The sequence below is a fragment of the Ovis canadensis genome, chromosome 1 (assembly GCF_042477335.2).
Source record: "Ovis canadensis isolate MfBH-ARS-UI-01 breed Bighorn chromosome 1, ARS-UI_OviCan_v2, whole genome shotgun sequence".
Taxonomy (NCBI): Eukaryota; Metazoa; Chordata; class Mammalia; order Artiodactyla; family Bovidae; genus Ovis; species Ovis canadensis.
In genome coordinates, this window is record NC_091245.1 from 194,295,599 (window position 1) to 194,323,123 (window position 27,525).

General features: G+C 38.2%; 2 protein-coding genes across 6 annotated transcripts; one reads left to right on the forward strand and one right to left on the reverse strand.

Annotated features, from left to right (window-relative positions):
* Window positions 1-13,425, reverse strand: WDR53 (WD repeat domain 53). Of its 5 annotated transcripts, none has more exons than XM_069556922.1 (5): window positions 12,524-12,579; window positions 11,671-11,709; window positions 10,762-10,834; window positions 3,858-4,353; window positions 1-776 (listed from the first exon to the last, which is right to left on the reverse strand). In XM_069556922.1, exons 4-5 carry the CDS (start codon window positions 4,335-4,337, stop codon window positions 180-182), a joined length of 1,077 nt encoding a protein of 358 aa, XP_069413023.1. In that variant the 5' UTR covers window positions 4,338-4,353; window positions 10,762-10,834; window positions 11,671-11,709; window positions 12,524-12,579; the 3' UTR covers window positions 1-179. The 5 variants fall into 5 exon arrangements, with proteins under 5 accessions (XP_069413023.1, XP_069413042.1, XP_069413031.1 ...); XM_069556941.1 differs by having other exon boundaries at window positions 12,507-12,534; XM_069556930.1 differs by lacking the exon at window positions 10,762-10,834 and having other exon boundaries at window positions 12,524-12,589.
* FBXO45 (F-box protein 45) lies at window positions 12,649-27,523 on the forward strand. The gene is made up of 3 exons (XM_069556992.1): window positions 12,649-13,293; window positions 18,609-18,965; window positions 23,320-27,523. Exons 1-3 carry the CDS (start codon window positions 12,991-12,993, stop codon window positions 23,503-23,505), a joined length of 846 nt encoding a protein of 281 aa, XP_069413093.1. The 5' UTR covers window positions 12,649-12,990; the 3' UTR covers window positions 23,506-27,523.
* Window positions 27,524-27,525: the final 2 nt, after the last annotated feature.

The window sequence follows — 27,525 nt, forward strand, 5'->3', positions numbered from 1 at the left end:
TTCTCTTTCACCAAATTTTAATATTTCATTTACCATATGAAGTGTTACCCAATTATCTCCTTTTGCTCACGTTATGCAATGCTATTATTCCACATATGACAAAGAGTTTAAACAAAGAATCAGGATTTTTTTTAACTTACAAAATGTTTTGCTGCAGTTTTTCAAATGTTTTATTGGATTTAAAATTCTTTTAAGGGATACACTGATATACAACTAGTTTGATCAGCTACCAATATATTTTGGTACCCCTTTACTTTTGTACTTAAGAGCCAGTTCACTTTTTCTCCATGTTCAATACTTAACTTTGGTAAAATTTTGCCATGTTCATCTTCACCTGTTACTGAAGCATGAGTATTTCCACCTTGCTTGGTGTAAGTTGCCCTTTTGGTTTTCTTCCTGTGAGTATGTTTGGTTGGACTCTTATGTTTTTTTTCAATTTCACTGCTTACATCCCACAGCTTTATTTTTCCATCATTCCCTCCAGTAAGCAGCAAATAGGATTCTTGCAGAAAGCAGACTTGAGAAACTCCCAAAGTATGGCCCTTAAATCCCAGTTCCTGTTCACACTTGACTCCCATCACCCTAAAGAGTCTAACCTTACCATCTTCTGCACCGCAACTAAAAACATTGCCACACGATGCCACAGACACAGAGTGAGCTAAAGCAGGGTTTAAAAGCTGATCAGGTGATTGTGGACTTTCCATTTCTTCTGTTTCATCCTCCTGTAAATTTGTAATCCAGAGTGGCCGGGCTTTCCGAAGGTTCCACAGCATCACCTTTAAGTAAGTGGAAGTTACACAGTTAGAGTTCTAAATAGTTTGTTTCACGAACATGCTTATTCTGCTTCTAACAAAATCGCCAAACTAGTCTGAGAATGATTAGCAGGATACATTCCCAGCAATATTAAAAAAAAAATTCAGATGGCACCACAACATGCCAGCAGGATGCTACCCTGGTGCCAAAACTGGAATGCCAAGGGCAGTAAGGAAGGTATAATTTAAACCCAAGATCCTGAGTAACTCTGGATCAACAAACCCTTTAATGTGCAATCCAAACTCTTAAGCAAGATGCCAATTTCTTTAAGTCATCCTACCCTGACTGCTACAAGTAAAACTGAAAATGAGGAAATTTATTAATTTTAGCCTATGCTTGTTACAAGTAGAAATACCTATCAACTAAATAAACTAAACCCAGGATAACACCTGGTCTCCCACATTGGAGGCAGATTCTTTCCTGTCTGCACCACCAGGGAAGCTCAATGCCTGGCATAGTACCTGTAGAAAGGAGCAGAAATTCTAAACAAGTCTGTTAATTTGACATCCTGGTATACTTGGCTTTTTACTGTTGTTCTCTACCATGATCTTGGACCTACTAAGTGGATTTAGATAAAATGCGATTTTAAAAATATTTAAAACAAAACACTAAGTTCTGTGGATTGATTTTTCTCCAAACTTCAGTAATTGTGTTCCTAGAGCAACCAACTTGAAAAAGCAAATATTTTTCATACTTTCAGAGCGAACAGACAGCTTTATTTCACCATCTAGTACCGTCCCTGAATTATGGCTCATGATTTAAAAGGGACACTAGGATAAGCATGGCCTTGTTTAGTCAAAAGCACAGATCTGAACTGAAAATATTACCACTGCTGATTATACCAAGGTTTGGTTTGCTATTCAAAGTAACTTCCTTCAAGTCAGCCTACTTTCAAAAGTGACAGTCAGACATGAATGCAAGCATATCAAAGTGACCCTGCTCAAAAACTTCTCATACAAAAACATTTCTTTCCACATAAAAGGTTCATTTTCAAGGGGAAAAAAAAGGCTCTTCCACTATCTGGATACTTAGGTTTTGGTCCTAGAGACTGTTCAAACTCCAGAAAGAAGAAAACAAACTTGAAACCATTTACTTTCAAATGTGGAAATGAGGGATAAAGAAAACCAGTGTGTATGCTACAGAAATTCACGACGGCTTCAAATTTCCAAATGTCCTTACAAGAAAAAACTGTATTGGAGTGGTGGGTTCACATGTATTTATTTAGTGTTATTATTTATACCTTAAAAATACATTATGAATATTGTGTCTATTTAATAAAAGACTAAGCAGTCTTAAGTGTCTTAATAAATCACACTTCATTCTTAAGGTCCCTGCTTCTTTGAGTAAGCTTTTTCTACTTAAACCTATCTAAATCAAAGGATCTAATTTTTATAATTTCTCTAATAACAAAGATAGGTATGTTGAACTTATCTATTATGTGTGGCAATAATTTAGTTCCTGCCTTGAGATAAAACACCTTGTTCAGAGATAAATAAGTCTCATCATTGATCTGATAAAAACTCCCTTCCACTATTACACCTACATTCTTGGACCCCTACATACTTTCAACTTCATACTTTCAACTCCAGTTAAAGAAGTAATTTCAGTCAGAAGTAATGACTGTACTATCTTAGTCACTCTTATTATATATCACAACCCAATGCAGCAGTTAATCTATAGTGAATTTTTAGCAATTCTTGACAAATAAAAAACCAAAAGACTTCTTTTCACAATATATTTATTTCCTAGAGTATTCTCTAACAACTGCCTGGCACTAAACTTTGTCATCTGGAACTGGAGGTAAAATGGTAAATTCTGGATGCCTGCTTCTTGTCTAATCTGTGACTGCTATACATCTAATTGGTTGACTGCCATGTCTAACACAGTTAATGAACCAGTGATTGAAAACTGGTATAGCTTAAGGATGAATGAATGAGTAGTCAAAGAGACACTGTACAATCCGCCTACTTAAAAAAGATATCTGACTGGTTGTATTGGTCTTTCTATCCAACAAAGTAAGCAGATTATCTCCATTAGTGTAGAAAAATATAAATTTATTAAAGTTTTGGGCAAGACCTAGGAGTAGAAAAGGAATTCTGATGTCATGGGATCACTGTGCCCTGTAGGTGTAAAATGATTCTCAACAGAGGCACTACAAATTTTTGGTAGGACAATTTTTAATTGTTTGGGGGCTGCCCCAGCACAGCAGGACATCCACTGATTCTTCCTAGTAAAAAGACCAGTAGCAGTCAGAGTGACAACAACTAAAATTAGTCTCATTTATTTCTAAATTATAAGGAGGTGTGGAGGATAGAGGAGTGGTAAAGATCACTGGCCTGGAAGTGACAAGGAGTCTTGTAAGATACTATAAGCAGTTGAGAAAGTAGATTAAATGCCTAGAGCAGTGTTGGGCACACATATCATCTATTTAAATAACTATCTTTGTTGTCACAGAGAAAAAATATAGGCTTTGAAGTCAGAGAGATTGAGGTTTGAATTCCAATTCAGATAGCTGTGGGAAAACTCAATTTGAATCTCAGTTTCCTCATTTCTAAAAAAGAAATAGTATTATCAGGGTGTGATTAGAAAGAAAACTAATATATGTAAAGCAGTGTAAAGTGGTAAGTGATCACCAAAGGGAAGCCATGCCTATTCTTACTCCAGTGATTTAGAGTAAAAACAATAATAGATTCAGGCCCTCTAACTTTTTTTTTAAAACTACAAACTTTATGGAGAGTGAGTGGGTGATAAACTCTGTATTTAGCATGGTCCTTTGTTTAAACAGATGTTTAGAATCAAATATTCGAATTCTCATGTTTTAGAGAAAGCATAGAGAAAAAGATTAATAATTACTTTGTTAATCTACTAGACTTTGTCAAGTTAGCATTAAACATTCAGTAGACATAAAGTTTACGGTTCTTAAATACATAAGGCATGTCAGTAGAAAACAGAAAATGCCAAGACATATTTAGCCCGATCAATAATTTGATTCTATTAGCAAGTCCCATTTAGAAATTACCCATGTACTCTCTGCAAGACATCACCTGCATATCCAGTCCACATGACACCAGGCTCTGAGGCCTTTGAGGTCGAAAAGCTACAGAGGAACAGATATTGGAATGTCTCTTCAGTGATCTGCTAATTTTCTTATTTTCCAGGTCTAGGATTTTGATTGTTCCAGAGTCATCAGCAGAAGCCAGCAGGTTTTCAGTTTCATTCAATGAAAGACAGTTGATTTCTTCTTCATTCACATGAAAATCGTCCAAGCGTTCTTTCAGAGACCTGACATCCAGTATGCTAATGGTTTCTCCATGTGAGGCATAGAGTTTGGTGGGGCAGGATGGAGAAAATAAGACGTTGGTAACATCCTCTGCCCCTTGGAAGCACGTGTGTCCTAAAAGAGTCCCATCTTCACCCCAAACCACGAGATCTCCACCTTCTGCTCCAGAAGCCACTAGCCCTTCTTGACTTGCATTCAGGCAGAGAATAGGAGAAGAATGTCCACCAGTCCACTTGACTGCCATAATGACTCAGGTAACTCTGTGAAGAGGGGGGAAAACTATAATCTCATGTTTTATATAAGAACTTCGTAAGACACAAACTTAATATTTCATTTATAAAATAAAAGACATCTAAAAAACTCAGTCAATAAAAAGACATTTGAAGATCAAGCCTACAAAGCCTGGTTAACACAAAACTGTGGCAAATGCCTACATGTTTTCCTTGCAATCAGGTACCCAGATAAGCCTGGTCCTCCAGCCTTTGATGTGAGGCTCACATAGGAATAAACAATAAATACACTTATTTTAAATTAAGAAAAGTCCTTTTTAAGAAAGGGCCACACAATCATCGGGTTATATCCTTTATCTGAATAATGTTTATGAAAAATGAGTTCTGGAATTAAGACTCTTTGGGTTTGAATAGCTCTATTACCTATCAGCTGGGCAAGTTACTGAATCTATGATCCACTTTCCTTCTTGATAAAATGGGGGTAATAATAACATCCATTTCATAAGATAATGACATAATAAATGTCAAGTGCATGTAACAATGCCTGGTATGTAATGAGAACTCAACAAAAGTATTATCACTGTCACTTTGGTTACTTTTATCAGGCTAGTCAAAGTGGCATCATATATATTACACCAATGGTCCTCAAAGTATGGTTGCCAGCAGCACTAGCATCACCTAGGAACTTATAGAAATATAAATTGTTGGACCCCACTTTAGGCCCACTGAATCAGAAACTCTGATGTCAGCACCAACAATGTGGTTTAACAAGCCCTCCAGGTGATTCTGATGTATGCTAGAATTTGAGAACCTGTTGTTTTAGTCGCTAAGCTAAGTCCAGCTCTTTTTGTCCCCATGGACTATAGCCCGTCAGGTTCCTCTGTCCATGGGATTTCCCAGGCAAGAACACTGGAGTAGATTCCTTGTCTAGGGGCTCTTTCTCACCCAGGGATCAAACCCATGGCTCCTGCATGGCACATGGTTCTTTACCACTGAGCCACCACAGAAGCCACTGAGAACCTGTACTATACCACTATCATCAGGGAACTGGTTAAAAATGCAAACCCTTGGGTCCTCTCACTGGAGACTAATTCAGTACATTATTTAATTTTATTCTCAAAACATTTCTGATTGGTATCATTCCATTTTACAGATAACTAAATTGAGTCTCAGAAATTTAAAATAATTTCCCCAAAGTCACGCATTCAGGGTTTGTACTTAGGATCTAAAATAAAACAATCCTAAACTTCTAAATAATGAAGACCTTTTTATAACAATTCTACTTGATAACAGGTTTAATCTGTTAGTATTTGAAAGTACAGAACATGACCAAAAGCTACTAATAATTCATTACTGCTTCTAAATATATTCACATTTTTTAAAAAAATCACATTATCACCTACTTGCACTTATGTAACAGTAGCGTTTATGTGCATTATTTAGATTCCTGATATGCTAGGCAGCCTGCTTCTTTAAACTGGAATTGCCGCATAATATTACCCTCTGCTTTAACTATCTCCTGCTGCTGCTGCTGCTGCTGCTAAGTCGCTTCAGATGTGTGTCTTTTGCGACCCTTCCCACAACTAGGCTGTAGCCTACTAGGCGCCTCTGTGGATAGGATTCTCCAGGCAAGAATAATGGAGTGGGCTGTCATGCCCTCCTCCAGGAGATCTTCATGACCCAGGGATAGAACCCGCATCTCTTATGTCTCCTGCATTGGCAGGCGGGTTCTTTACCACTACTGCCACCTGGAAGCCTAATTACCTCCTGGGTAGAGCAAAAAAGGAAACTGGGGCAATTTATACAATTAAGTGATCAGACAAAAGGAAGCGAACAAATCTATCTGGACAAATTTTTCATTCCACAAGACAAAGGAGAGTTTCTCTACTAAGAAACTGTAATAGTTGCTTTAGTATTTTCAGATATAATACCTGAATTTAGTTCAATTGTACAGAGATAAATTTCCAAATACTGAAGAATAATTTAATCTGCTTAAAGCTTCTATTCCCAATATGAGTTTGTTTCCTCCCACTTTTAGCCACACACACATACAAAATCACAGACTGCCAAAAAAACCCACTGATCTAACAGTAATCAGTAATAGGACTGGAATGGGTGAATTTAACTCAGATGACCATTATATCTACTACTGCGGGCAGGAATCCCTCAGAAGAAATGGAGTAGCCATCATGGTCAACAAAAGAGTCCGAAATGCAGTACTTGGATCCAATCTCCAAAATGACAGAATGATCTCTGTTCATCTCCAAGGCAAACCATTCAATATCACAGTTATCCAAGTCTATGCCCCAACCAGTAATGCTGAAGAAGCTGAAGTTTAACGGTTTTATGAAGACCTTCAAGACCTTTTAGAACTAACACCCAAAAAAGATGTCCTTTTCATTATAGGGGACTGGAATGCAAAAGTAGGAAGTCAAGAAACACCTGGAGTAACAGGCAAATTTGGCCTTGGAATGCAGAATGAAGCAGGGCAAAGACTAATAGAGTTTTGCCAAGAAAATGCACTGGTCATAGCAAACACCCTCTTCCAACAACACAACAGAAGACTCTACACATGGACATCACCAGATGGTCAACACCGAAATCAGATTGATTATATTCTATGCAGCCAAAGATGCAGAAGCTCTATACAGTCAACAAAAACAAGACTAGAGCTGACTGTGGCTCAGATCATGAACTCAAATTCAGACTCAAATTGAAGAAAGTAGGGAAAACCGCTAGACCATTCAGGTATGAACTAAATCAAATCCCTTATGATTATACAGTGGAAGTGAGAAATAGATTTAAGGGCCTAGATCTGATAGATAGAGTGCCTGATGAACTATGGAATGAAGTTCGTGACATTGTACAGGAGACAGGGATCAAGACCATCCCTGTGGAAAAGAAATGCAAAAAAGCAAAATGGCTGTCTGGGGAGGCCTTACAAATAGCTGTGAAGAGAAGAGAGGTGAAAAGCAAAGGAGAAAAGATAAGATATAGGCATCTAAATGCAGAGTTCCAAAGAATAGCAAGGAAAGATAAGAAAGCCTTCTTCAGCGATCAATGCAAAGAAATAGAGGAAAACAACAGATTGGGAAAGACTAGAGATCTCTTCAAGAAAATTAGAGATACCAAGGGAACATTTCATGTAAAGATGGGCTCAATAAAGGACAGAAATGGTCTGGACCTAACAGAAGCAGAAGATATTAGGAAGAGGTGGCAAGAATACACGGAAGAACTGTACAAAAAAGATCTTCACGACCCAGATAGTCATGATGATGTGATCACTAATCTAGAACCAGACATTTTGGAATGTGAAGTCAAGTGGGCCTTAGAAAGCATCACTACGAACAAAGCTAGTGGAGGTGATAGAATTCCAATTGAGCTGTTTCAAATCCTGAAAGATGATGCTGTCAAAGTGCCGCACTCAACATGCCAGCAAATTTGGAAAACTCAGCAGTGGCCACAAGACTGGAAAAGGTCAGTTTTCATTCCAATCCCAAAGAAAGGCAATGCCAAAGAATGTTCAAACTACAGCACAATTGCACTCATCTCACATGCTAGTAAAGTAATGCTCAAAATTCTCCAAGCCAGGCTTCAGCAATACATGAACCATGAACTCCCTGACGTTCAAGCTGGTTTTAGAAAAGGCAGAGGAATCAGAGATCAAATTGCCAACATCCGCTGGATCATGGAAAAAGCAAGAGAGTTCCAGAAAAACATCTATTTCTGCTTTATTGATTATGCCAAAGCCTTTGAGTGTGTGGATCACAATAAACTGTGGAAAATTCTGAAAGAGATGGGAATACCAGACCACCTGACCTGCCTCTTGAGAAATCTGTATGCAGGTCAGGAAGCAACAGTTAGAACTGGACATGGAACAACAGACTGGTTCCAAAAAGGAAAAGGAGTACGTCAAGGCTGTATATTGTCATCCTGCTTATTTAACTTCTATGCAAAGTACATCATGAGAAATGCTGGACTGGAAGAAACACAAGCTGGAATCAAGATTGCCGGGAGAAATAGCAATGACCTCAGATATGCAGATGACACCACCCTTATGGCAGAAAGTGAAGAGGAACTAAAAAGCCTCTTGATGAAAGTGAAAGAGGAGAGTGAAAAAGTTGGCCTAAAGCTCAACATTCAGAAAACAAAGATCATGGCAGATGGTCCCATCACTTCATGGGAAATAGATGGGGAAACAGTGAAAACAGTGTCAGATTTTATTTTTTGGGGCTCCAGAATCACTGCAGATGGTGACTGCAGCCATGAAATTAAAAGACGCTTACAGCTTGGAAGAAAAGTTATGACCAACCTAGATAGCATATTCAAAAGCAGAGACATTACTTTGCCGACTAAGGTCCATCTCGTCAAGGCTATGGTTTTTCCTGTGGTCATGTATAGATGTGAGAGTTGGACTGTGAAGAAGGCTGAGCACCGAAGAATTGATGCTTTTGAACTGTGGTGTTGGAGAAGACTCTTGGGAATCCCTTGGATTGCAAGGAGATCCAACCAGTCCATTCTGATGGAGATCAACCCTGGGGTTTCTTTGGAAGGAAAGATGCTAAAGCTGAAACTCCAGTACTTTGGCCACCTCATGCGAAGAGTTGACTCACTGGAAAAGACTGATGCTGGGAGGGATTGGGGGCAGGAGGAGAAGAGGACGACCGAGGATGAGATGGCTGGATGGCATCACGGACTCGATGGATGTGAGTCTGAGTGAACTCCGGGAGATGGTGATGAACAGGGAGGCCTGGTGTGCTGCGATTCATGCGGTCGCAAAGAATCAGACATGACTGAGTGACTGAACTGAACTGAACTGAATAGTAATCAAAGTAACAGAAACACAGTCACAAAATCAGATATAGCAATTTTCATATACAAAACAAAGTATAAAAAAGACAAAAATACATTTAAAAAATTTTAGCAGAAGCACTCAATTTTGGCCACCTAATGCAAAGAGCCGACCCATAGGAAAAGAGTGTAATGCTGGGAAAGATTGAGGGCAGGAGGAGAAGAGGGCAACAAAGGATGAGATGGCTGGATGGCATCATCCACTCAAAGGACATGAGTTTGAGCAGACTCCGGGAGATAGTGTAGAACAGGGAAGCCTGGCATGCTGCAGTCCATGGGGTCACAAAGAGTCAGACACAACTGAGCGAATGAACAACAACAAACCATAACAAGGACTTTTGCCGAATGTTCCAGGTAAACCAAGGAAAAAGGACACTCAACACAATTTAAAATGAAGGGTATTAATATTTAGGCTTAGGAACTGTCATTTGTGATGACTGTTGACTCACATGATAGAGACAATATCCTAACTAAAAATATGAATTTTTAATTAATCGTTGAAAAGGCTATTTAAGTTACAAACAGTTTAACTATGTCATGAATCTTTGAAGTATTGATCATTTATTCCTTAGTCAGAGTTTTAATTTTCCACCATGAATTAACTTTAAAGTCGAGAAGTCTGCCCTCTACAGTTTAGGATTTTGTGTCCATAAAGGTTTTGGATCTCTGTTGGAATATTAGGTTTTTCACTAAGAAAAGGCAGGGTTTCTAGTACTTCTATTTCTCCATCACAGATCTACCCACAGAGGACCTAAGTAAGGCTGACCTGCAGACAAGAGTTTTACGTTTTCTTCCCAATGTAACTCTTTCCCAGAAAAGGTTAATTCAATTTTAAAGATACATCTGGTTAAACTCCACCCCAAAGTGTAAGAAGGTAGGCAATAAATGAGTTTTGCACTTCAAGAGACTACTATAGACAACAATACAGTTCCTGTAGTTTTTCATAATGGAAGCAGCAGTATCTCTTGGACTGTTATTCCCAACAAGTCCAAGGTCAGTTCAACCTTAATGTCTACCCACCAGAGTAAAGAACAAATGAAACTTCAGGCAATGGCACCCCTACTCCAGTACTCTTGCCTGGAAAATCCCTTGGACAGAGAAGCCTGGTAGACTGCAGTCCATGGGATCGCAAAGAGTAGGACACGACTGAGCGACTTCACTTTCACTTTCGATCTCTACACCACATGGATAATATTCACTGATTACCCAGCTAGTCAGAAAAATTAAAATAGAGACCTATTACAGGAAATATTAGGAAAAAATAATTGGGAAAGCCCCAGAAATCCATACATTCTGAGGCATTTAATCACCCAGAGTACTCATCAGGGATTCAACCAGCGTACCCCCCCACTTCCTGACCCAAATCACTTGTTTACTTAATCTACAAAATTGAAGTTATTTGTTATTATTTGAAATATTCAATCAAAAAGTGTTAATCATATTCAATCAAAAAGTGTTAATCAGACTGCTGTGGTAGAAGGTAGTGGGAAAAATTAACTACATATGGGTTAAATCAAAACAATCTTTTAGAAATGAGTTGGCAATCTGCTGTTTCTTGTTTTTGTTTTATTGGGACTGGAGAGCTACCTGGAAGTAGCTGAGTGCCACTATCTCCACTCAGGTATCAAGTCAACAAGCTTCTCTTCTCAAAGGTAGATGCCTAAAGGGTCAAGCACAGTAATTAGTCGTTTCCCATTGTCAGATAAAAGAGTCCTTTCTTCCAACACCTAATGAGATTATGGAGTGTGGGGATGAGGAAGGTGGGGTACTTTGAAAACATTTTTATGAAGGGTGGAGTGCTAAGATGGAAGTTCTAAGCAGCCAAACGGCAGAAAGAAGGTACTGAACATGGGGGGAGGGGACATGGGTCCAGAGGGTGAAAGAAAATAGGAGGTAGTGATAAAGGAAAGTTTTTCCTACTTTGAAATCCTACCTGGGCCACTTGGGGGTACTTTGCCATAAAAAGTCACCTCACTGACTAGACTAGATTTATTTCATCAGATCCTTCAAAGGCTCTCCCTCACTTAACCAGGGCAGAGAGAATAGAGGCCAATGTCTTTAACAACCAAATGCTCTCTAAAATACTTGCTCCTGTCTTATCTCCATGTATCCACTTGTCCTTTTCAAATGACTGTGCCTTTAAAGCTGTTCATTGTGTCTGTTCTTTGTCACCTTCTTGGATGGACTGACTCTATCCTTGAAGATATAAAAGAAACTTCAGTGCCTTTCCAGACAAAACATGGACTGCCTTCCTGGGATAGCTGAAAGTTGAAAAATGAATAATAAATTCCCCTAGCCTGAGGTTTAAATAATATGATAGTCAACTATCATTGTAATAAGTCAACTTTTCCTCACACATTTCAGTTTTCCAAAGTGAGTGGTTGAAGGGCTGTGGCACTGACACTAGTAAGAAAGAAAAGAATCTGGGTGACTAAGCTTGGAGGAAAAAACATCTAGGAAGAAGGGACTGGCAAGTAGTAATCAAACACCACTTACCAGAGAGTAGAGATGGTAGGTGCTGTTCTTTTGTTTTTACTAGAAAACAAGAAATGGATTATTCACAGCAGGAGAGCTTTCGAAAAGATTCCTTACTACATAAAGGAAAGACTGGAATTAACTGGTGGAATTAACTACTAAGGGAATCTGTGAACCCTATTATTTTAACAATTACTTCGCAGTGTTGCTTTGAGAGTTATATAAACTCTCCCGTAAAGAGCCCCAGTAGATTGCCTGTCTTACATGATGGTTATTATTTTCTCTTACCGAGCATTCTTTAAAGGCTGTCGGAAAACGTTCTGGCCACCTAGGAAAACTAGTATGACTAAATAATGCTGAAATTCTTTCCCTTCCAAATAGTGTTCTTAATTATAGCCTCCATGTCATTCTCCCTACTAGAATGACTAGTTAAAAACACACCTCAATTCGCCTACTAACCGGTGGGTTAGTAGGAAAGACTGGGAAAGGCCATATTTTGTCCAAAATAATGTAGCCCTTAAAGAGCGCTTTAAGGTTACCCAAACATGGGAGGGGGGCGGCAGGTGTTCAAATGTAGCGACCTCTCACGCTACATACAGGACTAAGGGAGAACAAGAGGGCCTGACCAGGAAAACACGACCTCAGCTGCCGAAGGAAAAGGAAGATCTAACTCAAACTCAAGGTGGCGGAGCTAGGACTGGCTAGTAAGGAGAGGGAAGTTTCCTGTGTTAGGGTGGAATGGTCCAGCAGGAACGGAAATGACTCAGGTAAACCTTATAGGAAAAGGGGACCAAAAAAGCCGACGCGAGGCCACTAGATCAAAAAGGGGAAAAGACGGAGAACAGCCAGAAACCCACCCGCGCCAACCTCATACCTGCGCTTCCCGCTTCCCACCGAGGCGCCTGGCGATGACCTCACCGACGGGCGCCCAATCCCATCTAGCGTAGGGCGGGAGGCGCCGCAGCCAAATAGTCATATCCGGGGCCGAGAGGAACCGCGCGAGCTGGGCGTGCGTCCTTGCTTCGTGCCCTCAACCCGCATGGCGGAGCCACGGGCGCGCCGCGGGGAGGCCGTACTAGTCGGGCGGTTCCGGCGACCGCGCTGAGCCGCGGGGGAGGGGCGGGGGACGCCCGTGCAGTCGGTGCGTCTGCCCTCAGTGAGGCGGGGCGCGCGGCGGACGCCCCCGGGCAGGGGCGGGAGTGGTTTGGAGGGGCCGGGCGGTTAGCTGTGAAAGGGGCGGTGAGCGAGCTGCTCCGGTCTCAAGGCGAGGCTTGGCCTCTGGAGCAGAGACGGGGGGAAGCGGCGGCGGCGGCGGCGGCCCTCGGGCCGGCTGGTGAGGCGATGGCGGCGCCGGCCCCGGGGGCTGGGGCAGCTTCGGGCGGCGCTGGCTGTAGTGGCGGCGGCGCGGGCGCCGGCTCGGGCTCTGGGGCCGGGGGCCGGTTGCCTAGCCGGGTGCTGGAGTTGGTGTTCTCCTACCTGGAGCTGTCCGAGCTGCGGAGCTGCGCCCTGGTGTGCAAGCACTGGTACCGCTGCCTGCACGGCGATGAGAACAGCGAGGTGTGGCGGAGCCTGTGCGCCCGCAGCCTGGCAGAGGAGGCTCTGCGCACGGACATCCTCTGCAACCTGCCCAGCTACAAGGCCAAGGTGAGGGAGCCCCGCGCCACGCCGCTGCCCCCTGTCCCGCTTCTCCGCGCAGCTCTCAGTGTTTCTCAGCTAAGCTTCTGAGTCAGAAGCGCTTTCCCACCGCTCCAGTCAGTACCTTACCTCTCCTCCCCCGCCATAAAGATCTCTTTGGGTTGAAGTTCTGCTCCTTAACCCACCCCACTTCCGTGATGTACTTTTTAAAGGATCAGATGGTTTTCCATCCTTGATTTCCATCATTCATTCTACTTTCCACCGTCTGTTCCCTTAAAAACAGGCCATTGTTGTAGCTTTCAATACTCTAATCCTGTTTTTCTCTCTGTCCTTTATTAGATCATCTCGGCTGCCTTATTGACTTAGTTTCTAAGGTTTTTGCTTTCACCTCACGTTTTCCAAGCTCTGATTTATAACTGTTTTATTTTTGCCCAAGTACCTTAAATTCCCTCCGCTATGTTACAGGCTTATAAATAAGTGTGGTCCAAGGCATCTGCTAACTTTAAAGATAAAGGCTTTGAATAGAACATCGTACCATTGGTGCCACTTAACAGTCGTAATATTGCCATGCCCCACTATTACTGGCTATTGCCTTGCCAACTTTTTCATAGTTCCACCTTGCTGGTGTGTCTCTTATGTTCTGTTTGTCATCCAACATGCCGTTTCCATTTTTGGTGCCTCCCCCCCCCCCCCCCCCCCGCCAGACTCTTGTGCTTAGTCTTGCTTTCATATACAAATAAAAATGTCAAGTAACAGATCTTAGTAGGACTGAGAGCATTCCTCAAGCAATATAAACAAATGGCTGTAAACTTGAGTTCAGTTTGGATGGATACAGCTATTTAGGATTGCAGTCACCAAGAGTATACATGAGAGAGGATAAAGTCTGATCTAGAATATGGTAAACATAAAAATACATTAACAACTAAAAAAGGGAAAACATATCTTTTTAATGCTAGACTGCCAGTGGGGCCAGAGTAAGTAAATTTTCATGGAAAAAATTTTTTCCATGTGAAATAAATGTAAAAGTGGTCTTCTGTAATAAAATAGGTTTCAGTTTAGTAAGGTTAGGATAAGGATTACTACTTTTAAATATGTCAAGTTGTTTATTAAGTGAAATAACATGTTGAGTTGCAAGGACAGTTAGTAGATGCTCAATGGATAATAATTGTAATTCATATTAGTAGAGGGCAGAAGATTGTTTTGTCTTACTGTGCCTAATAAACATATAGGTTTCATGAATCTTATTTAGTTTTTATTTTTCCATAAAGTTTATTATTTTTACTTATTTTAAATTAAGACATTTTTGTAGTTGGCCTGTAATAGACATGTTCACATGATTCAAGATTCATGTAGTAATATGTAATAAATAATGTATTCATGTGAGTCAGTGTTGAAGCAAAGTGATCTAAAAGCAAAATGTCTTCCTTTAGTCCTTATACCCCCACCATCCAGATTGGAGGCAGCCTATGTTACCTGTTTTTCTGTATCCTTGCAGAGGCTTATAAATTTTAATACTTTGTATGCCTTTGTACTACTGGAACTGTAGGTATTATAGACTTGTGCATTCAGATGTTGCAGGACTTTTCTTGAATATCTTGAAGATAAAAGATTAATTCAAAAGGATATACATAGCCTAGTAGGAAAGTCCTCAGTCTAGGAGAAGAGGAAAAAACAATGTATAGAAATAACTAGTGGTTATTAGTTAGAAACTAGAATTTTAGTGAAAGAGATTCACAAGTTGAGTGAACAGCTTTAGAAGGGTTGAGATTGAGATTGTATTTGAGCTGAATTTTTAAAATGGGGAGAATATGAACATTTTACTAAGAGGAAATACCCTGAACAAAAAGCAAGACAGTGGAAGGCAGAGGATTTGAATAGTATATATTTTTATTAAAAAAAAGATGAATGTTAGGTACTATGTTCAGTTTTGCAGATGCAATGCTGAATAAAAACAAATACAAATGCTTATGGATGCTTTGCGATTTGTGATGAGTCCTATGAAGGTTAGATCCATGGTGCTCTGAATGTCAGTAGTGGAGAATTTGACCTAAGTAGTGAGGTCAGGAAAGGCTTTCTCTGAGAAAATAACACTGAGACCCAGGGAAAAAAAAAAAGGATAAATAGGCCAGAGAAAGAGAGAAGAGCCTTCCAGGAGGGAACCTGGTGAGTATGAGTGACAGAAGATAATCAGTGTGGCTGGACCACAGAGAGCAAAATTGAGGCAAGTTTGATAAAGATGAAGAGGTGGACTGGAGCCAAGCAAAAGGAAGCCATTTTAAATTGTAAGTGAAGGACAGTTAGGAGTATGGGGGTTGGTGATGTGATAGTTTTACATTTTTAGGAGGTTATTGTGACTTAAGAATGGACAACCAATTGGAGGGGAACCTTCGAAATATGTATGGTAGTAAGTATGTAGAACAAGAGATGGTGAGAAATTTAGGAAATAAAAGCTACAGGACTTGGCAGTAGATTTGAAATCAGGGTGAGGAAGAGGGAGGTGCTCAGGATGACTTCTAGGTATCTGGCTTACGTAATATAGGGATTACCTGGGCTAGATGTTGGAGAAATAACGAGTTCAGTTTTGGTAGCACAGAATTTACAGTGTTAAGACATTAAGAGTTTTCAGATAGGCATCTGTTACAGTTTGTAGCTTAGAGGGAAGGCTAAAGATATAAAATAGGTTAGATTGAATTGTAGTGGGAGATATGATTGTAAAGGTAAGCTGAAACTAGAGATGTCATGGAGGTCCTTGACATACAGGCTTCAGTCTGTAGTTTAGGCTTTGTTTTACAGCTGGAAACCACAAAATTTAAACAAAGGAATGACAAAGTAAGAGCTGTGCTTTAGAAAAACTAGTAGTCCATAAGATGAATTCAAGAAGGCAGGGGTTGGTTTCTGTACCAGAGGTATTCAAGACCAGAATAAGTGTATGGAGCAGAGAAGAGGATAACTGGGAGAGAAATTGCAAGAAAACAAGTCCACATAGATGGACAACTGACTGGGTGAGGTGGGATGAAGAAGAAGGAAGAGTCAAATATGATTTCCAGGGAGCGAGGGTAACTGAGGAAAGGATAAGAACAGGCTTGGGCCACTGTAAAACTGGAAAGCATTTGGAGTTGTCAGTCTAATTAGGATTTGACTTCTTTTTAGAAATTCGTATTTTACATATTACCAAGTAACATTAGTTATTCCAGTCATACTTGACATCTAATTGTAATTCTCTAAATCTCAAACTTACATCCTAAACTAGATCTGAAAGCTGTTTGCTATAATGCAAAATCCATATTGTGTATGAGACTGCATAGCAAGAACTATAGACTGTTTTTATTTGTGTATTTTTCATTTTATCTCATTTTTCATATTATCTCTAAAAGATAAGGACACTAAATCCCAAAACCGTTATTACATCTGTAGTATAAATAAATAACCCCTTAATATGAGAAGTGTGGCATTCAAATTCCAGTTTTCTCATAAAAATGTCAAATGTTGTGTTTTTAGTTTTCAGTTTATGTAAGCAAGATCTAGCTATGTAAGGTTCTCATGACAGTTGATATGTCTCTTAAGGCTAATTTAGTCTGCAGATACTCCTTCCATCTCTCCCAGCTCTCATCCCTGCAGTTTATTTCTTGAAGAAACCCAGGTGTTTACCCTGTAGAGAATAATCCTCAGTCTGGATTTTGCTGATTTCATTCCTGTGGTTTTGCTTAACATGTTCTCACGTATTTCCTGTAAAAGTTTGATAAATTTAGGTTAGATTAGATTTTTTTTTAAGATTTTTTTTGGCTAGAATCAAATGGTTGGGATGTGTATAGCACTTTCAGGTTGTTATAATAAGAATAGATACAGAAAAAAATAAGATATACTTCAGGTTTACATCCCCCTTATGAAAACACGGGACACCTGAACCAAAGAGGTTTTTTGTTTTTGTTTTAATCTGTGATCTGATGGTGTACAACAGTTAAACAGTGAAGTACTCACTGATGGCAAAGGGGATGGCACACTGGATGCAGGGACTGGATGTTTGACTTATCTTTGAGGTGCTTATGCTGACTGCATGTTGACTTTTATGCCTGTGTCCTAATTCCTGAGTTTAACTAGGTAAAGGTCTTAAGGTCTTTCCTATGCTGAAATTCTGATTCTAGAATTGGTTTCTCAGGTTAACTAAAGCAATAGATCCTAGCGTTCAACTGCTTCTGCACAGTTTGAGTAAGGAAGGGATTTTCTGAAAAACATACAGACCAAAAAGCTATAAGCTATTAAAACATGAGAGTGAGTGAGTGAAGTCGCTCAGTTGTGTCTGACTGTCTGCGACCCCATGGACTATAGCCTATCAGGCTCCTCCATCCTTGGGATTCTCCAGGCAAGAGTACTAGAGTGGGTTGCCATTTCCTTCTCCAGAGGATCTTCCCGACCCAGGGATCGAACCCCAGTCTCCCGCATTGTAGGCAGACGCTTTACCGTCTGAGCCACCAGGGAAGTCCAAAACATGAGAAATGATACAGTAATAATTTTCTTACTGTCTTTATTTTGGAAGCTTCAAAGACTAGTAATTACTGAAAGTCAACTAACCTGTTAATGGTAGCTGCTGTTAATGACTATCTCTGTATAAATTTTAGTGGTTGAATTTAGATGCTATCTAGGGGATTATTTGATTTGGTAAAATGAGAGTGGTGATGTCTTAGTGTATGAGTAATACCTAGAAAGGAGGCAGAGATCTAAGATAGTTTGTGGTTATTAAAATTTTTGATAGCTAATGTGACTGAGTTCCCTGTTTTACTTAAAATACCGTTCTTTTTGATGACAGCATTGCCTACATGGAAACTGTACATATTTGAACTTTCTAATGTAAAAATATGGAATATAAACCAGAGTAGAGGGAACAACCTCCCTATACCCATCACCAAGCTTTACCAAGGATCAACTCGTGGGCAGCCTAGTTTCACGTTTACCCTGTCCAATCTCCCACTCCACTCTTGGATATTTCAAAGCAGTTCCCAAATATCATTATGCCACCCAAAAACATCTCAGTCTTCCCTCTAAAATATAAGGATTTCTGTGTATATCTTTTGATGTCTTAAGTCTATTTGGAGAAAGTATACAGTGATTTAAAATTCTGGTCAATAATGAAACAGTTGGCACTTTTATCTTTAATGTTGTGTAATTCATTGTGTTAGTGTCTCATCCCCAAAAAGCCATTTTTGAGGAATACTTATTGTCATACTTAAAATATATAATTTTATTGTTTAAAAACATGTGCCCTAAAGTTTGGGTACTTTTTAATGTTTAAGAAAAATAAAATTCTCTTTCTCTGGTCATCTTTTCAGATACGTGCTTTCCAACATGCTTTCAGCACTAATGACTGCTCCAGGAATGTATACATTAAGAAGAATGGCTTTACTTTACATCGAAACCCCATCGCTCAGAGCACTGATGGTGCAAGGACCAAGATCGGTTTCAGTGAGGGCCGCCATGCGTGGGAAGTGTGGTGGGAGGGCCCTCTGGGCACTGTGGCAGTGATTGGAATTGCTACAAAACGAGCCCCCATGCAGTGCCAAGGTTATGTGGCACTGCTGGGCAGCGATGACCAGAGCTGGGGCTGGAATCTAGTGGACAATAATCTACTACATAATGGAGAAGTCAATGGCAGTTTTCCACAATGCAACAATGCACCAAAATATCAGGTGAGAAACCGAGTATTTTCTGAAAAGTGAGCCTTTGTTAAATCATGCCTTAATTTGTTTTAAATTTACAAAGTTTTATATAGCAGCATTATTTGTCTTTTTGGTAATTTTTAAATAAATAGTGTAACTGGCCTTTTTTGGCTACTCTGATTATCTTTTAGTATCTTAATATTTTTTTCCTTATACGTATTCAGTCTGAGCAATCTGTCTTTATATCGGGTTGGCAAACTTTTTCTGTACAGGGTCAGATAGTAAATATTTAGACTTTGTGGTCCATACTGTCTCTCATAAGTGTTCAACTCTGTTGTTTATTATTCTAGTAAAACCTTATTTATACTCTGCAACCCAGATTTGGCCCAGGAGCCAGAGTTTGCCAGCTTGTACTCTGGATTGTAATCTTTCTTACAACATGGCACATCTAAATTGCTTTTTCTAGATACCTCACCCCCACAAATGCACCTTTGTGCATGTATATACATACTTTTTGTCTGCTACTTACTGAGCTGTGGATTGTATTCAAAGCCTGTGGAGGTGTCAGTGATTTCTATAAAGATAAGCAAGTTCAGGCAAACTACTACATTTTTATTTTAATTTTTGTTTTTTGGCCCCACCACATGGCATGTAGGATCTTAGTTCCCCGACCAGGGATCAAACCTTTGCTCCCTGCAGTGCAAGCACAGAACCTTAACCACTGGACAAACCTACTGCATTTTAAAATTATTTTCATCTTAACCTTCAGCCATATTCATTTTATTCTAGGATCAAAATTATAGTTCCCATTTGTAAAAGCTATATGATCACCATAGATTCAGCAGGATCTAAAAAGTAATCTGATAAGTTGGAAATTTTAAAGAATTATAGGTGGCACATTTTAGAAGAACATGTGGTTTGAAAGTTCTAGCCTTAGTATTGACCTCAAGTCAAGCATAAGAAAGTAGAAGAACTAATATATCTCATTTCCTGAGATATAAAAAAGTATGGAAGGTTTTCTTTCATAGAATCCTTTCCTTACTGTTCTTTCAGGCTCTACAGATACACTAAGGAGAAAGATGTCTGGACTTAATAATCATTGAAGATAAAGTTCTGTCACTAGCCGTGATTTTGAAGTGAAAGTCCTTTATTCTTTGTTTTTCAAAGAACATACTGTATATGATTTCAGTCCTTTTAAATTTATTGAGACATGTTTTATTCCTAGCATATGGTTTATCCTGATGAATGTCCATGTGTACTTGAATATATGATGTTGCTGGATAGAATAATCTATTAAAGACAATTAGGTCAAATTGGTTAACAATATATATGTCTTCTGCGTTCTATATTTTTCATCTACCTGTTCTGTCATTTACTAAGGACTATTAAAATCTCCAGCTATAATTGTTAATTTGTCTATACTTTCAGTTTTGTGAGTTTTTGCTTTATGTGTTTTGAAATTGTTATTAGGTGCATATGTATAATTGTTATATCTACCTTTTTTTAGAAAAAAATTTATTTCTTTCTATGCTGGGTCTTCACTGCTGCACAGACTTTTCTCTAGTTTCAGCGAGCAGGAGCTCCTCTCTGGTTGAGGTGTGTGGGCTCCTCACTGCAGTGGCTTCTCTTGTGCAGCACGGGCTCTAGGGTGCAGGCACTTCAGTAGTTGGGGCACGTGGGCTCAGTAGTACAGGCTCAGTAGTTGTGGTGCACAGACTTAGTTGCTCTGCAGCATGTGGGATCTTCCAGGACCAGAGATTGATTGAACCCATGTCTGCTGCACTGGCAGGCAGATTCTTTACACTGAGCCACCAGAGAAACCCAAAATGACCTTCTTTGACTCTAGTAATATTCCTTGTGTTTATTTCTATTTTGTCTTATGTCAGTACAACCAGCCCAAGTTTCTCAGGTTTACTATTGCAGAGTACCTCTTTCGCCTCGTCCTTTTACATTTATTTTGTCTTTATATTTAAAATGAGTCCCCCAGACTGCTTATATCTTTCTTTTTATCTAACCCATCTTTTGATTTGAGCAGTTAGTCCATTTATATTTAATGTAATTGTTGAACTGCTTGATATTCTCCTTGTCTCTGTGCCTCTGGAGCTATGTCCCTTTTTCTCTCTGTTTTTTTGGATTTATTACTTTCTGTTGTTCTATCTTTAAATTCATAGTTTTTTTTCTTCTTCTTGTTATTTAAACTCTATGGTCATTTCAACACTATTGAGTCAGGCTGGTGAATTTTGGTGATTGTGCCCCTGAGCTCTAAAATTTTCATTTGGTTCATTTTTATAGTTTCCATTTCTCTACTGAGATCTCTGTTTGTTCATTTATTAATACTGTGTTTTTCTTTAGTTCTTTGTATATATTTTATAATAACTACTTTGAAGTCTTTTCCAAATCCAACATCTAGGGCCCACTTGGAGTCTGTTTCTACTGACTTCTTTCTTCTCCACGTGTATAGGTTGTACTTCCCTGCTTCTTTTCATATCCATTCATTTTTTAAATTGAAAACTGGTGAAAACTGGACCTGGTAGACGATACAATAACTCTGGAATGTTTAGTTCCTTTAGAAACTGCTTTGTTCTGAAAACTGTAGGTTTTCTTGTTCTAGTAGGCAGTTAACTTGCCTGGACTGAAACTGTATATAGCAGTTAATGTCTTTGTTCAGTTTTTTTGGCTTCTAGCTGCTGCTTTTTCTGCCTGGTTCCCTGGCGGTTTTCCCTGTGTTTGTGTAATGCAGTCCTCACACAAGGATTTGGGCAGAGTTTATTTTGGGGCTCATCCTCTTTGTGGCTTTGTTGCTTCTGGAGTTCTTCTAAGTTTCTAATTGTGCAGCTGTCTGTCTCTAAATTTTGTCCTCCGACACCTAAAACTTGGCCTTTCTACTCCTTGTGCTGTGGCTTGCTATATGCTCAAAGGTAAAGCAAACTTGAAAATTTCATGGGGAGTGGTTCTGTTTTCTTATTTCATCTTCTGTAAAATAGGGCTAACTCCTAGGAGTGATGTGAGATTTTAAATGAGACAATATAAAATCACTCAACAAATACTCATTATTTTTGTTGTTGTTTGTGCTTTGTTTGTAAAGTAATGATGTTGGTAATTTGGAAGTTCTTAGGTCCGTAAAATGGGATTAATCTGTGAGTTGGGCAGAGAAAGAGGAAAAGATATTGGTAGTTGTTTGTGATAGGAAATACAATGAAGGAAGGTAATGATAGCAGTTGGGGGATATCATAACTGGAAAGTGTTCAATTATGATTTTTGATTGAAAAATGTTAGGACTTTCTGCCTCCAAGTATATAGATGGAACAATCTCTAATATATGCAAATTATAAGGATAAAACATGCTACTTCTTTGCTTACTTTTCCATAAGTGAAAAGAACTGGATAATTATGCTTCTGTTTAGTTTAACAATCAGTGCAGCTCTTTTTTTTTTTTTTTTTAACAAACAGGCCTTTCAGAGTAGTGGACCGACCACAAAGTGATTGTTTAATAAGTGTATTTTATGTCTTCAGAACCTATAGCCAGATTTGACAATTCATAATTATATAATTTCCATATTGTATGTAGAACTGCTTTGTATAATTTAATGGCTAAATGTTTTATTATAGTATTTTTTTTTGGTGAAATATATACAACAGTCTTTATTATTAACTATTTGTAAGTGTATAATTCATTGGCATTAAATACATTCACAGGGTTGTGCAACCATCTCCACTATGTATATCCAACATATACCCAAAACTTTTTCATCACCCCAGCATAAACCGTGTGCCCACTGAACAGCAATTCCACATTTCTTCCTCCCCCAGCCTCTGGTGACCTCTATTCAATTTTCTGTCTATGTGAATTTGAATATTCCACGTGCTTGGTATAAGTGGAATAGTATAATACTTGTGTTTCTGTGTCTAGCTTATTTTTCTTAGCATAATGTTTTCAAAGTCCACTCATGTTGTAGCACATACTAAAATTTCTTTTTAAGGCTGGATAACATTCCATTGTATGCATTTACTGTAGTAATTTGAGAAAATTTAGAGTGCCTTTTTTGGTAAAATGTGCCGCGTTATAGGTTTTAGTGGTAACCTTCTTTAAAAAGCCCTTAAAAAGAATAAATAAAATCTTGGGACTGTTCAGAAAGAATATTAAAATTTTCAGTATTAAATATTGATCCCACACAAGTCTTAAGTTTAAAAAAAGACCATCAAAACATTTGTGATGAAATTGATGTGTGTTCTTTTTCTCGATGTTTCTCCCTGACCAAATAACTTGGTTGGTTTTTCTAGATAACTTTTGAGATGTATATTCTTAATAATATTTTCAACTTAATTTCCTCTAGCTATGCCTTTGATGGGTTTCTTCTAACCTTCTTTTGATGTCTGTTTGCAGATAGGAGAAAGAATTCGAGTCATCTTGGACATGGAAGATAAGACTCTAGCTTTTGAACGTGGATATGAATTCCTGGGGGTTGCCTTTAGAGGACTTCCAAAGGTCTGCTTATATCCAGCAGTTTCTGCTGTATATGGCAACACAGAAGTGACTTTGGTTTACCTTGGAAAACCTTTGGATGGATGACAGTGGCTTTCTTGGGATGAAAGACAGAGTGGAGGAGATATCTGCTTGTGGGAAGTAGAATCATGAAGTGACAGTGTCATACATGCATGCCCAAGAAACATCCTGAAAAACACATGATATTGTTAACTGGAGAAGCAACTCTACAGCAGAGATGATCTTAGTGTTTCCTCTTTCTACTGGGCCAGAAAAATCCTCAGGGTTGCAGTTGGTTGAGTGGGCAGTTGACATATGCATGTTTCAACAGATTTTGTCTCTAAGTTAGCAATGTGTTATTTCCAACTTTTAAGGTGAGATCATAGAGATGGTGTCAAAGGGATAAGATAAGGAACTAGCAAGAGTTTTTAAGTAGTGTGTTTGTGAAGAAAGATTGATCCTGTTTTACAACTGCCTGTTTTTTCTCCAGACCCTTTTTCCAACCAGCTTGACTATTGGAAAAGTATGAAACTGGTTGGGTTTTATTTAATATTTTTAATATATTGAGAAGCATGGTCTGCCTGGACTGCACTTCTCTAACAGTGAGATATAAAATTGTGCAGCTATTTTAAAAGTTGTATATACAGTATGTGTGTAAAAAAAAAACTGTTAAAAAAAACAGGGCAAAGGAGTTGCTTTGTTCAGTTTCTTAAAAACCACTACATGGTACAAAATTAGGAAAACATTAGGGACAGTTTGGTAACTACAAAGAAGAGGATTTTGAGAGAAGATGTGTTGCATCGGCTCGTTTCGTATTATATTTGGCTTACAGTTTCCATGGCTGTTACAGTCTGATTTATTTTTTTAACCATCAAAATTATTGTAAAGGTCCCTCGTCTCCAGGCTAAGATTGAGGGAAGGCAAATCTATTTCTAATCATACATATATCAGTAATAATAATGTGCATCTTATAGTATCTGGTTTTATTTTTTTGACCTTCTGAGAAAGTGTCTTGTAAGAATAAAGAACATTGCCATTTGTTCTTATAAGCCTCAAATATGAAAGTTGTTAGTCATAGACCTTAAGAAAATAATTGATCAATGATCCTTTATTTTGTAACTTTATAATGCTGTAGATATTATATCTTTTTAAGTTCATATTGTTTACATCATGCAACAGTCTAAGCCTCAAACTTGTCATTGGGGTTGTCAAGAAAATGTTTACTCACCCACCTGAAACAGTGCCAGCCTGAACCCAGCTTAAGAATGTTCTTAATCTCATTATAGATAATTGCCCCCATGGGACTTGAAATAAAAGACCTTGTGCTGGAAACTTCAGGTTGGCAATATTTTGAAGGTTTCATTGTAGTAGAAGAGTTTAACATTAATTCCTATTCAGAATTTTTGACTAATCTGACTTCACTAATAGTTTTTCAAATTAATAATTCAACATACATGAACTGAAAATTTCTTTTGTTAGAAAAGAAACAGAAACAAGTATCTTTCTGTATGAAAGTATAAATTGTATGGTTTCAGATACATCTTTGTGATAAGAATTGACTAAGGCAGGTGGGATCTTTGTACTTTTTAGGTTTTGCTATATGCATATTTTGTTTTGCATCTAATAAAATTAGGGACAGCAAGCAGTTGGCTGGGGTTCTTGGGTTGCTCCTTGAGAGTTAATATTATCAGTACTCCCATGAAGCAAGGGATTTCAGTCATGAGCAAAGATTTCATTTTTGCCACCTGAAAGGTGTACAGAAGTATTTATTGTATATTTGGTATGTTGCTTAAAGGTGAAATCTGTAAAAGATCCTTTTTGATACCCACATCAAGGAAGAAACTTCCTAGGAACCATATTTAATACTACAGAGTGAAATTATATGTTAAATATATTAGAGAATATAGCTGCTACAGAAATGCATTTTTTTCTTGGTGTGGAACAACTCAGTTTGGCAAACGTTAAAATTTAAAGAAGAGATCTGATTCAGGATAAATATTGAACTAATTAGAAAACTAGATTGGGATATGATCAATTCCAAGAGCTTTTGCTCAGAGCTTTTTTTATGTCTTACGTTTTGTCTTATTAGTAAACATTGATTTGTAACAAAGTTTTGAAGGTGCTGAATGAAAAACAGAAACACATGGTTATTGCATATTGAACCTAGAATCCAATAATTGCCTAAATATTTAACAAAAAGCCATTCTTATCTCAGAGATTTAAATTCTTTAATATCTGATTTGCAAATTTTATAAAATGAAGGTTCTTGTTTAGCATGAGCATCAGGGGAGTAAGGAGCTTTCCTTTATAACCGGGTAAATTGTTACCGGATACCAATAGTAGTTGTATAGAATACTAAGACAAACTGTTCCCGTGTTTGAGGAAATGGAGTCTCTTTTTCACTGCTACTGAGAGAGCACTTAAGTAGAAGACAGTTACGTCTGAACTAAATAAAAATAATCTAAACCAGTGGTTCTCGACCTTAGCCATACTTTGGAGTCATATGCATTTTGAAAAATATTGATACTTGGGTCCCATACCCTAAGATTCTGTTGTTGGTCTAGGGTATGACGTGACCATAAGGATTTTAAAAAACTTCCTAGATGATTTCAGTATGTTGCCAAGGCTGAGAACCACTGATCAAGATTCACCTTAAGTTTTCTCATCTGCAAAAAAAATCCTTGCTCCCTCCCTTCACTACCTCACAAGGATATTGAGGGTAAAGAAGAAAATAATGGGAAAGTGCTTGTGCTGTGGATAAAAAGTGCTGTTGAAAGGCAAAGCTGTATTTGTTATATTTCAACTGAAACTGTGATTAGGAAGAAATGTGTAATTGGATCTGCTCTGTTGACTTGGGAAACCAGGAGCACTGTCTTTGGTTCTTAACTTTAGTGAAGCATGCTTTGGGTAAGAAAACATTACTCTTATTCATACTATGGTCTTCTGTCATACTTGAGATAGACTGGTTTAATTATCTGGTTTCACACAGGAAAGAAGAAATATTAAGGTTTAAAGTCTGTAATGGTCAATGGCTCACAATTCATTAAAACTTTTCATACAAAGAGTTCTGTGGTTAATATATATCATTTCTTAGCTGCCGTTATTTTTTCATTATCTGACTTTTGAATGTTAAACCATTGATTTCATCTCCTGCATTCTTATTCCTGTGATTTTGGATATAGATTTGATAAGGCATGTAAAGCAAGTAGGTATTGCTCAGTTGAATACTTAAAAATCGTGGTTCTATGATTAGGCATCTTCTGCCTTTTAGATATGATTTGATCAGAGAAAGAGAGTTTTGAAAATAATAGAGCCCTAACCCACATAGTAGGTATTATAATTAACTTTTTATTTATGTCCCCAAACTGCTGTTTATATAGACTGTAATATTTATATTTTTGATCACTTTAAAAAATGAACAGTTTGATAAGATAGAAACTTAAGTTTTAAAGATCAGTATTGAGATTACTTTCTAGAAATCAAGACCACCACAGTCAGAACCACTATAAAGCCTTCTGAGAAGGAACAGTCCATACCCAACCCAAATGTTATTCTAATAAAGCATTCCTCAGTTTCTCTAGCTGAATGTAATTTCTTCTTCCTTGAAGTTTCCTAGTCTTCGTATTTATCTATATTCAACTCATGCTGTATTACTTTATAACTTGTATAAATTTGTTTATATTTATTATTTGTTCATGTCTTATCTTCCTTAAACACATTAAGAAAGAATCTTTGATGGACTCATCTGTATACCCATGTCATCAAACCCAGTAAGCAGGGAATTGCATCATTGCATATATGCTATAGGAAGAAAACACCTTCTCTGAATTTATAGACTATAATAACAAAAGATAGATGAGAAAAATTTTTGTATCCTGTCCAAATTTTTATATCCTGTCCAAATCTAAGGCTTGTAAGGAAAAAATAGTGACTGTGAATGCATTTTAACCATTCCCCTTTATTCTTGAATATCGGTAAACTCTGCTATTTAGTTCTTGGTGTAGATTTCTTATTTGTTTAGAATTAAAATTAGAATTCTGTATATTAATTTTTTGAAGTTCTTTTTTTGCTTTAGTTTCTTAATAAAAGTTTAAACAAACATTAACT

Coding starts and splice junctions, on each gene's coding strand:
- WDR53 (XM_069556913.1), bottom strand. CDS start 4,337: ATGGCAGTCAAGTGGACTGGTGGACATTCTTCTCCTATTCTCTGCCTG. Junction 777..3,857: donor CATGTGGACTGGATATGCAG/GTGATGTCTTGC, acceptor ACTTACTTAAAG/GTGATGCTGTGGAACCTTCG.
- FBXO45 (XM_069556992.1), top strand. CDS start 12,991: ATGGCGGCGCCGGCCCCGGGGGCTGGGGCAGCTTCGGGCGGCGCTGGC. Junction 13,294..18,608: donor TGCCCAGCTACAAGGCCAAG/GTGAGGGAGCCC, acceptor TCATCTTTTCAG/ATACGTGCTTTCCAACATGC. Junction 18,966..23,319: donor ACAATGCACCAAAATATCAG/GTGAGAAACCGA, acceptor GTCTGTTTGCAG/ATAGGAGAAAGAATTCGAGT.